This window comes from Phaethon aethereus (genome assembly GCF_964289735.1).
Source record: "Phaethon aethereus genome assembly, chromosome: 7".
NCBI lineage: Eukaryota > Metazoa > Chordata > Aves > Phaethontiformes > Phaethontidae > Phaethon > Phaethon aethereus.
This window is the reverse complement of record NC_138583.1, coordinates 34,969,191-34,981,301: the sequence shown is the minus strand read 5'-3', so window position 1 is coordinate 34,981,301 and position 12,111 is coordinate 34,969,191. Positions and strand designations below refer to the sequence as shown.

At 46.1% G+C, this 12,111-nt stretch overlaps 1 protein-coding gene across 1 annotated transcript in view; it reads right to left on the bottom strand.

Annotated features, from left to right (window-relative positions):
* Positions 1-12,111, bottom strand: part of GRK5 (G protein-coupled receptor kinase 5) — a gene marked incomplete at both ends in the record, with an annotated part of 165,709 nt that overhangs the window by 46,780 nt on the left and 106,818 nt on the right. The window contains 2 exons of the mRNA XM_082002444.1: positions 725-802; positions 9,381-9,493. Of these exons, the coding sequence (XP_081858570.1) occupies positions 725-802; positions 9,381-9,493 (191 nt within the window). The remainder of the gene's footprint in view (positions 1-724; positions 803-9,380; positions 9,494-12,111) is intronic.

Genomic DNA, 12,111 nt, shown 5'->3' with positions numbered 1-12,111 from the left:
TGCAAAGGTTAAATGCGGTCAGCAAATGATCAAACCCCCTTCAAAAAAGAGTTAGTCCCAGTGCAGCCTGCCCAAAATTCCCACAGCACATTTGTAGTTCTGTTTGGAGTGCCACCCTGTGGAGACAGCTGCTGCCATGAGCTCCTCTCCTTCGGACAGCCCCGAGATGCAACCCTGAGGAACCCACAGCGGTGGAAACAAGAACGGGTGATAGCACCTCGCAGCTCCAAAACTCGCTGTCCCATGTCAGTGTTGCATGCCCCTGCCTACCCTGGGGCAAATGGTAGTGGGGAGAAGTGGGAATTTTTGTACCAAAATACAGTGTCTATTACCAAAGACCATTTTTGCCGGTGCTTTCTACACAACAGTGTATGAAATGGCACCACCTCTTTTGAGCTGGGCAGGAAATAATTGTGGCATCTGTTGGTAACAGCTGAGGTCGCATGACACCACAGATGTAGGGCTTTGCACACCAAGCCCCCAGAGAAGCCCCTTGCTCATCCACAGATGAATTAAGCCCCTGATAAACTCAAGTTTATCCTTAGAAGTCAATTGCTGGATTGGATTAAAATTTTTTTTCTCTCTGACTGTTTGTGTAAGACTTGCAAGTTTATTCACTGGAGATTGTCACCATAAATTTTAGGACTCTGGTTTACAAAGCCTTGTTTAGCAAAGGTGTGCCTTGCAGCATTCCTTCAGTAACGCCACTATGGCTGCCCCTTACCTCTGGGGTGAGGTATTTCATCATGATATCCTTTCCTTTCTCTCCCAGCTTCTCATCTGGAGCAATTTCATATTCTGCCTGGAACAGATATAAAAAAAAGGTCAATATTTGCACTTTTATTTCACCATTGTAACTTCATTTTGGATGTGGCCTTAACAGAATGCTCTGTCAGAAAAATCTGAAGGATAAATACCATTTTCTGATGGAAGTAAAACCCATAAAGACAATCCCATTAAAAACTTTCCACTATATATTAAGCAAACCCTAGTGGTGCACTTTCTGAGATGTTGTCTCTTAATTAACACCAATAAAATGTAATTCATTTATCTTCTATAGCTTTGCCAAGCTAGCTTTCAGAAAGCATTCAGTGACTAGAGATTGCAACTTTATTTGCTTTTGCTCAAAGGGAAGATGGACACAGAAGGTAAAGTCATTTCTTTGAGTAGTGGAGAAAGTGAATATTTGCTAATTCTTGCCACAGTGGTATTTCAAGCACCAGGTGAACTCCTTCATTGTCTTTTTGGTTGAATGTGTCCTTCCCATGCATTTATGTCTTCCCCTTGGTCTAACACTTCCCCTTGGTGTAACACTCCTCCTGCAAAGCAGAGAGATTTGCCCATCACTTTTAGTGATCTTTGACTCAGTGCCTCCAGAAGGCAGATCCAAGAGCCGATTCTTAGGACCAAAATAGAAGAAGAGAGACCATTTAGAGCAATAGACACTATAGGCAAAATTCTCTTTGACTTCCCCAGTGCATTAAAAAAGAGAGCACCACATTCCCCACACAACATTTACCTACATTTTAAAACTCTGATTCTTCTATGCATTACTGTCTTTTGATGAGTTTCAGGACAACTTTTACATAGAAATCAAAGGAAGCATTACTTGTGCACCATGAAGACATTAATCCATGGAATTCTGGATCCATGGCAGGCATTCAAAGGAAACGCACACCGTGTGGGACTCCAGTGACTAAATGACAATGACAAGTTCTTAGAGACATTCCCACTTGGCACTGCTCAAGATACAAAGCTTTAGGATCAAAACATTTTCCAGAAAAAAAATCAAAAAAGAAGACTGGCTAACAGCTTTCATGACTGCTCATATTAGAAAAAGGATCCCAGAAAGTCCTGCCAAACCAATCAAGTAACCTGGTCCAATACAAGCTGTCTGAGATGATAAATGAGGAGGAAGTTAAAAGGAAAAAAAAAAAAAAAAGGTAAATCAGACTGAACTGGCAAACACTTGGAAGAACAAATTTCAGAACTATTGCCCACTGGAAGATGTATGTACTGCTCCGAGCCTGATGCAATAAATCCGAAAGCAGGCTGTAATGGATACCCTAGCTACGCAGACCTAGGAATGACATGAAAACCACAATGTAGTAATAATGCTATTACCCATCTATCTGGCCAGCGCCGATTTAGCTCCTGCAGCCTAAGTCTGAAGCTACGTATTTATATACATACATAGCAGGTTGCTTGAACAATCTAGAACTATGATCTGATTTGGTTTGGGAAATGACAATGACCACAAATAACAGAGAAGCCTGTTCTGCTGATGAAAAATACACCAAAAGCTAAAATCCACACGCGCAGTACTTCTCTTTTAGGGACCGTTTTGGGGATGAACTGATTACATTCTCATAAAACTTTATACAAGGGTTTAAAAAAACCTTTCATCCAATTTCCTGTCCTTTTAGATGGTATCTGAGTATGGGTCATTTCAGCTCATTAAAGCACACTCTCAAATGTTTACAGCATCGTAACTACATTTTTCTCCATGATTGCTTACTAGGGGACAAAGCAATGGCAAGATTAACAGAAGGAAACATTTTTTAAAAAGTCAAAGTTGCATCTTTTTTGGACCTTACAGTTTATGGTTACGTTCACAGACAAACTAGGTGTTTTTAATATAAAAGAAAACAGAAACAATGTATTTTAATAAAAGGAAATAATTGTACTTAAATGTAACTGTCTGTGCAGAAGACTGCAAAGAAAGAACTCCTTGGCATTGCCACAGCATGGAAGCATCTAGAAGATCTTCTGAGTCCTCCATTCAGTGCTATTTACAGTTTATCCAATAATGACCATTCTTTCTCCTTCGTTTGCTTTTAGACTCTGGATTCTGGTAATATATTGACTCCAATATATTCCGACTCAAAATCATCATCTGCAATGTGAAGTACAGCAGGGAGATGTCAAAAAATCTGATGTCCTTTCTGCCACAGATAGCTACCCTGTTACATTTACATCCCATCTGAATTGTGGAACAGGAAGCAAATCAGGACAGACCTGAAGTTCATCAGGAATCAGGCCAGTGTTTGGAAATGTAATTCCTGATGGGATCCAACATATGCAGAGCTAAATGCACACACGTATACAGAGTATCTAATTCTGTCTCAAGATAGTTGGGAAGGAATAAAAGGAAAGTTTAATTATACTTGCATTCGACACTCTCCGAAAACGCGACACTGTGGTGGTGAAGGTAGGACGTGACAGACAAGTGAGGATGTGAGAAGGAACCGTAAGCTCCAACTGTGAACAGCATTGATCTCGCTGTAGCTCGAGCACTAGAAACCCGTTTCATTTGGTTTCTAAGTTCATTATTATTCCTTCAGTGCCACTTTTGAGCTATTTAGCAACAGATACTGGTACATTGTCAGCCACGGGCTGTTACTACAGGAGGAATTGCCCATGTAGACAGACAGAGCGACTTCCCCATGCTCACTCTGCCGCCTGCTTGGGAAGCGTACCAAGGTCCTCAACTCTCAATCTTGTGCTTAAATCACAAGATACATCCCCTTCTTCCACAATACTCAAAAGCACAGCCACAGTTTGCAAATCCCTAATTGCTAGAAATAACATCGTTACTTAAAATCCATGTGGAACAAAATATTTTCCATTATTCCTTTGATGAATCCAGGCATGTGTTTCAAGGCTCCTGCTCTCAAGTCTAATAGCTTCTCCATGCCCTAGTTAGGTCAGACAGGGCCCTATTCATAGCTCATAAATGAGGGGAGGATTTACGATCACACTGACTGCATGGGACGAGCTGCAGGGAAGGCTCTTTCTGCGGGCGGGCGCGGATCCTTCAGTCCAAATGGCGAGAGGATGTGGGCTGGCCGCCGTTTGTTGCTAACTTTTCTTTTGGCTGCTGTTTCGGAGGTGGTAGTTACTTCAGTGGCTCCTGCGTCCCTAGAAGCAACGCTGGCTGACTGGGGCACAGGGGTGTGCGGTGTCCTTCCCTTCGGAGCAGCTGTCCTTGGGGCAAGCGGAGTGAGATCAGATGGGAAAATGCACTTCCACTGGGAAAGAGAGCAACGTTCAGCCTGTGGCTGGCTGTTGGGATGGGGCCATGGGCTCAGGGATGGCCCAGCAAGAGATTCGGGGGCTGGAGGGTGCCTGTGACCGATAGAGAGGGCAATGGCACAGGGAGCCAGCGGGGGCTCACATCAGCAACCTTAATTCTGACACATTGTTTGATCTAGTGTTTGATTTTCATCTTAATATTCCTTGAGCTCCTGGAACTGTATGACATAAAAATATGTGAAAATTGAAAAACGGAGCCAAAGGGATCTCTCTGAAGATCTGGGAGGACTCTCTCCCACGGGAGGTAGCTGCTGGTTGCCTGTGGGAGCACAGCACGGCCACAGGAGTTGGTCCCTCGTACCCAACAGGAGACAGGGATGGAAACGGATGCTCTCACCAGAGCGGTTTCCGCTTCTTGGTATAAGTCAGGAGCAGTGGAGTCACCTTCTGAGCATCTGCAGGAGGCTACTGGCGTTTCGGTCCCAATTTTACACCTCTGCTTTCTCAGCTCCCTCCTGCAGGAGAGATCCCCAGCACCTCTCTCTGCTCCAGCTCCTGCTCACTCCTTCCTCAGACTCCAGGTTCTGCCCTGTCATTGCTCTGTGCTCCAGCGACTGCCCTTGCACTTGCCTCTGCTGGAGATTTAAAATCTGTGACTGAAAATTGGAACGCAAAGCCCAAACAGCTGGGATTCATAATAACTTGCATTTCTAAATGAAAAGTGAACTTGAAACCACGTTTTTCATATTTTTGATTTTTTTTTCAGGGCAAAAAGTGCCCTTTTGACTGTTTAAAAACACATTTTGAGTCAATGAGTTTGTTGGTATCAACAAACTGGCATTTCTGATGGAAAAAGCCTTCAACAGCTTTAAGACACACATACACAGATGGTTTATATACCATGTAAGGGACTTAACCAAATGAAACCTCCCTAACAGCAAGACAGGGTTTTTACAAATGGCATTAAATGGATGTTCGCTCGTCCTTTTTACCCCAGATAAGTGTAATGTCTAGTGAAGCATTGAGCTTCACCCGAGCTCCACCCGAGCCCACCCGAGGAGGTCGTGCCTCTCACCCCTGGCCGTGCGGCCAGATAGGACAAGCAGAAACAACCCGGAGAGGCAGCAGGGACATTTTCCTCCAGAGGATGTGCTTCTGTGTGACTTCAGTGCAAAGAAATAACATCATACAGGTTAGAGAGAAAATAATGTCACGTTATTTTCTCCTTAACCAGAATTAGCCACGTTCTCCTCCAGTCGATCTAAATCTGGCCCACATTAAAATGCTAAAAGCCCTCCCCTGGAAAAAAAAAAAAAATTATGAATGTGAGTAGACAAAGCAGGAAAGGAAGTCCAGAAGCTAACATCTTCACTATAATGGCACACAAAAATCACAGGAGAGGAGAGGGAAACGTCAAGAGCCAGCACCCCAGGAATCTGCTGCTGGGAGATGTTGCTAAAATATTTGTAAGCACAGAAAAGTGTGCTTTAGGGCCGTGCGCGAATTCTTTACTAAGGGCTTACAAGGGAGCTGATTTAATCATAAACCATCACCATTTAATGATAATAGTTTATGTGTGCATAGTTCCTTCACCTGAATGGCCACATAAGGGTTTGGTGAACCCCGATGGGAGTTCTTTGTGTTTACATGCACACAGATAAGCACGCGATGCACTCAGAGACACAAGCTGCAGTCATTGATACTTCTTACTAGGTATTTTATCTAGCTAAGTCAGGATCTCTGTCATTACTACATATTTTATCTAGGCAAGTCAGGATCTCTCTCATAAAATTGTTTGCACAGTATCCGTAATAAGAGCTGGCTCCCTGTCCTTATAGCCTTACCGTACCGGCCAGGAGAAGGGGTTGCTGTTGCCCATTTCCCAGCCAACCAGCCACACTGATGGTCGCTTACTGGTCCCACAGCAACAGTGGGAACCGACCGCCCACAGCTCCACCAGCGCTGCACTGCAAAGCTCTGCATCTCTTCGTTTTTATCACTTTTATCATTTAATGTTGGGGGCTACTGCTTACAAACCACGTATCTTTGTAGTCCATTTTACAATTGATAGATTGTGGCTAATTACCCAAACACTGTTCTCAGAAGGCATGTAGAAACTTTATGCCTCTGAGCACTTTAATCTCAATTATTGGCTGAAATTGGCCAAGGTTTTCACAGGTTTCAGAGGGAACTGACAGATACACACCTACATGCATGCAGAATTTAATGATACAAATCCTTTTTTACTCAGAAAGCAGCCTAACAACTGTTTAACTGCATAGACAAAAAAACCCAGATGCTGCTATAATTAGAGTTGCAGGAGACTACATCAGACCAGGTTAGTTATTTCAGCCAACAGCAGACATAAATGTCAGCAAAGAGGGGATTTTTTTTTTTCTCTTTACATATTCTGGTCTGCAAGGTCTAGTTGATTTTACCAGTCTTTGGAAGCAAAGGCATGAGAGAGAGCTTGCAAAACTTAGTCTCACGTTAAGTATGGGAACGGAGGTTGCTGAGTGTCTGACAGCTTCTGGTTTCCCCCCAGGAGCCCTGATGGCTGCTTTCTTTGCAGGAGTTGAGTGCACTGGTTAAGAAACTGTAGTAAAAACTGGGAGGCATCCATTACTGGCTCCTGCCAATGACTCACTGCGTGACCTGGTAAAGTCCCTTAGCTGTGCTCTGTAAAAGAGAGGTGGTCCTGCCTCTCAATGTGCAAAAAGCTCTGTGAGCCTCTCATGAACGGCTAAATATTTTCCTCTAATATTTTTTTTCTTTTTATTTGATATTACATAAAAGCTAAGTTTTGCATCTCATGTTAGAAAAATAACTAAATCAAAAGAAAATGGAAGGTCTTGTCTTTTTCTGCTTGGGGCTTGTTACAGCAGGTGGTCTCCAAAAGGTTTCATATTCCTGGTGGTCTCAGAATAGAGCTGTAAAGTCAAACTTCTCATCTTATTATAGGACTTTTTTGCCTAACGTAGGACTTGGCCTGAATCCCACTACTCACTCAATGCAGTGTGACCCTGCTGGGCGAGTTTCAGTAGTAATCATCTAATTTAATGGCTATGGGCTGTATTGCTAGACCTTAACATTGCCTAATACAGGGATTTTCATGGGCTGGGAGCAAGCTTGTACAGAATTTGAAATCAGAAAACAAAGGAGACTGCTGTTAATTAGCGTTAAAAAAAAGAGAGAGAGAGTAAATATTCAGACCTCCACACAGCCAGGCATTTTGTTCATGAAATCCTCATACTGCCAGTCTAAGCCTAACTGGGAATGGATCGCTGGCCCACTGGAGGTACACAGGGCAGCTCCAGTCTGCAAAAGCAAACTGGGAGAGGGTGTAAAGCACACCCTCACAAAAGGATTTGGGGATATCAGTCCGGGATTGCTCGGAGAGGGAGCTTTAAAACAAAGCCGGTCCCACCGCAAGCTTTCGCAAGGACCGGTACGGCCTGCACTGCATGGATGCTGGGAGGACGTGGAGTTTCAGTGCTTGGCACTGCTCCACAGGGCTTCGGGAGAATGAAGTGACACAGTGCCCTCCATTCCCGCAGTCGGAGGCGGGCTGGGCAGCCTGGCACTGCTGGGAGAGGCGCTGGGCAGCGCTGCAGCCAAGGTTATCACGCCGTGCTCTGGGGCTGGGGGCTCGGCGGGGGGCACACAGGGGGACAGTAAGGTTTCCTTTTGTCCAGATGTTACTGCCAGTGTCAACTCAAGCGGTAGCCTCTGAGCGCCCGCTCCCAGGCGAGTGCAGGGCTCCCGCAATGTGGGCTTCCCTCTCCGCAGCCCCTGGGCGCTGCTGGGACCAAAACGCGACGCCTGTCGCTGCGAGGAGGTGTGAGGAGAGAACAGAGCCTCGCTAACCCTCTCCAAACTGAGGGCAGCTCAGTCTCTTCTGTCTGAAATTAAACCCACTTGGAAGCAGCCTTTTGTGGCTGTCTCCCAAAGGACTCCTGCAGCTTCCTAGAGGGACAGCCATCGCCCATCTCCTCGGGCATCACACCTGATGTGGCATTTCTGCGGGGATACCTCTCCCGAGACGGGCGTGTGGTGTCTCATCAGTGGCAGACACCTCACTAGGTGATGCCGGTTCGGTGCAGGACAAACACATCCAGGGTACCCGAAATGCCCTGCTGCCTGCCGGGCTGGAGCACAGCTGCACAGAGCGTTTGTCAGATGGAGCAGTTCCATGTACCTTGATGGCTAAACCTTTCTACTAGGGAAAAGCACAATCAGTGCTAGGAACATCAGGTGGAAGCTGTGACCAGGTAAAACTGATTTGAACAGGACTTTATCCAACACTTTCTGTGATGCTGTAGATTTGCTGTAGATACTGTAGTGCTAAATAAACTTTAAATGACCACATGTCTTCTCCCAGACTCTTAATTTTGCAACTTCAGTGCAATCCTCACATCCCCCTATACTTCAGAATAGCTTCACCACGGTACAAACAAAAAATCACTTTATCCCTGTTGGTATGCACCATTTTGCTTTTGACTGCCAGCGTCAGCCAGAGAGCGAAGCCTCCCTGCACACCTACACTCAGCAGCGACAGGTTCATCTTCCTCCCCGGTACAGTTTAGCCTTTTGGCTCATCAACACCCTACCCTTCCGCAGGCGCCCAGCAAGAAAGCTGCTGAGAGACTCTTCCACTGTGAACAGCTTCTCCTGCTGGCACTACACGTGGCCAAGTGCTGCCAGACTGGGAAAGAGCGTCAGGCCCCCCAGAGCTGGGGGATGTTGCTCAGTGGCCGCGTTAACTGATAGCTCACTGGGGTGGAAAACGGAGCAGATTTGTTTCCTGGTGACCTCAGCCAGGTCACTTCTATACCTTGTGCCTCTGTTTTCCTATCTGAAAAACCAGGATAACCATCAGGATGTTTTGTAAATCACCCTGAACTCTACCGATGAAAAGGCTTGGCAAGAGATAGATATTAGTATTATCATACTCCTCATCCTCTCTCGCCAGTCCGTTCATCACCTTCCCTTGCCTCCCAGTGCCTCCCAGCACTGCAGGCTTCACCCACATCAAAAGACATTACTCACAGCAGGTCAGCTGCTTGGGTGTTGGCAGGAAGGGAGGCTATGCCAGCTCTGTGCCGGGGTGCCTGTCCTCCCGCTCCGGTGGGCTTGCGCTCCCCGAGGCTGGCACCGACCCCACGTGCAGCGCTACCGCCAATGACGCTGGGATGCTGACGGGGTCAGCCCCCGTCGGCTGCTTGCGCAGCTGCGTTAGACACAAAATCACCTCCCATGAAACAGTGATTTCTTGGGGTCAGGGGAGTCTCCTCTGTCAGGAGAGCACTGTGAAGCACCCCAAAATATCACAAGAATTGACTTACCACCGAGTCAAGGAACCTAATGCAGCACTCGAGTGCAGGTCGAGTTTCACAGAACTGCCGAAACAGAAGCCTTCCGATCGGCTGCTTTTCACATATGCTGCAGTAATCTCTCTCTAGAGGCAATAAAGAGAAGAAGAGAAGCATGAAAATGAGAAGAGCTTTGCCTTTTGGGTTGATTAGGAGTTTAAAGCATTGCGTGAGCGCAGAACCACGACCCCAAATCAGAACTGCTGCCTTCTCCCCACCACCACGTTTCAGATATCCAAATACAAATATAATTAATGGCTTTAAGACTGAGACAAGAGAGGCTCAGTTTTACAGAGCTGATGTTGGTAAAAGTCCCGCAAAAGCCATTCAGCTATTATGAAAAAATAATTTCACATTTTTCTGTGGTGGAAATACATGCACTCTGCAAAGGTATCGCTCAGACTGGTGGTGTTTGTGGCAATGTGGGGAGCAAATTACAAGTCCTTGAAATGTGAGTCATACATTAAAGGTTAGGAAAAGCTGGAATTCGTGGATACCTTCCTGGATGCATCCTAGATATGCACTAAAGTGCCTCTAATCTCTGGAAATGCTTAACCCACTCTCTACTAAACAGTTATTGCAAACTATGTGTTTTCAAATTTCTGCTTTTTCTTTTTTTTTTGATATTTTTCTGATGAGAGCAGCAAATCCTGCAGCCTGTTCAGAGCAGCAGTACTCGCTCGAGACACGTTATTCCTCTAGAAGCACACACATGTCAAACAACATACTGTGTTTCCTTGAGCGTTCCTCTCACCACCCTCCTCGCTGCCATATGGCACTTGCTGTTATTATGGAAACAACCAGCTTCTAAACACATAACATAGCACTGCAAACAGACATACGAAACCCACACAAGTTGTCAGTGCCTTGGTTACTTCTCTCTCAAGCCTGGAGTCTCTCCTGCCATGTCTTTTATTCCCCCATTGCTTTGGCCCCCTGCACCCTTCCGCTCCGTCCACTCCAAGGAGAACATGTGCAGGCACGCGGCTGCGACGCAGCTCGCCTTGGCCATGGGGACACCTGGACGAAGGGCTCGCTCATCACAGGTTACGCGCTGGGGACCACATTCCGCAAAACCAGGACATCCCTCCTGAACGGAAAATGCTGTACGAGATGTTGGACCTGCTGACCTGTAGCTGGGTGGCAGGTGGGCAGCAGCACCCAAGGCTGCCTCTTGTAAGAAGAAGGTGGGTGCTTGCCCAGTGCTGTGCCTGTGTGCAGGTATGGCTGTACTTCAGGAACTGGCCCCTGAAGCACCTACGGCGTGGTTGCTGGAGACACCAGTTGGGGCTAGCTGGACTATGCTTTTAATTCGGTATGGTCCTGCTCTGGTCTGGTCTTCTAAAGTAGTCTGGAAGGAAGTACCAGCACTGTTTTATGGCTGGCGTTGCCAGTCCATTTTGGATCAGGATGTCACTCAATCTATCCAGAAGATTGCAATGCTTTGGTACCCTCTGGCAAATAAAACTGGATCGAAATAACTGTGTAAATCCTAACACGACTTCCAGTCTACCTAACTATCAGCAGCAAGCCTGTGGCACTGGTTTCTTCGCATGAGCTGGAGCCTCCAGCGTGCAACATCATGACACAGACACGTATGGCGAGAAAGCCAGCGGGCTCGCTTGGACGCTGAGCAGCCCTGGATGCTGGGTTTCCTTGCGAGTGGCACAAGCTTGTGCTGCTTGACTGAGTAGCTTTTTTAGCGCAGAGGCAACTGCTGAAGGGATGTGCAGACACGCGCGGCGCTGAGGTAAGCGAAGGAGTTAGGAAAGAGCCTGAGTGAATCAAAACAGCAACTTACAATGTCCCAGAGGCCAGCACAAAGGCAGAGGCTGAGCAGCTCAGGTGAGCTCGCCTGGGAGGTCTGGAGGTTGAGCTACATCTGCCTGATGCTGTTTTCTGCTACCTTGACTAACTCACTCTTCTGAAGGTATGAATAAAATATACACCCTGAGTATTGGTAGCACGCAGCCTCCTTGATGGCAGGACTCAATCCCTTGAGAAGCCCAAACCCACAGCAAGCTTCCTCATGTTTAAACAAGCAGTGCAAAAAATGCGTCTGTCTGAATTTGTATCAGAATAAGACACAAAGGAACAAATACATTAATCACCTAGTTTGCCCTATATTTTCCCTTGGACAGCACCATATGGTGCATGGTGACAAGCCTTGTTGTACAAAATGCAGTTAGTTTATCAAAGTTTTTATGATATGGTGACGCTCACGGCAGCAGAGGATGCTCTTCTAACAAAAGGGCTAGTAATATCAGTACGTAAGAGTGCAAATTGCACATCCAATAACTACTTCATAGCATAGCAGGAAAAGAAAACAAGCAGCTAAACACTATTACATATGTGCATAAATGAAACATGAAGACGACACGAGCACAGACTTCCTCCTACGGTACCTAACTTGGCCAACACGTGAGAAGGGTGACCCATTCGTAATGAGGAAAAAGGAAATACCAGAAATAATCTCTGAAAACACAAGAGCCAGAGCTGTTCCCTGGAGCCATCCATTCCTCGGTCATGTTCGTTTAAGTGCTGGATATACCAATACAGACAATAAACACATGATGTAACTGCTTTCATTCCTTGCAGGTGACACAGAATATTTTCTTAGGCCCTGATCTTGCCATTGGCCTCACTAAGTCAGCTGAAAGAGTCTGCTCTTTCTTAGTGGACTAAGAAAGAAAAACACCTCTCT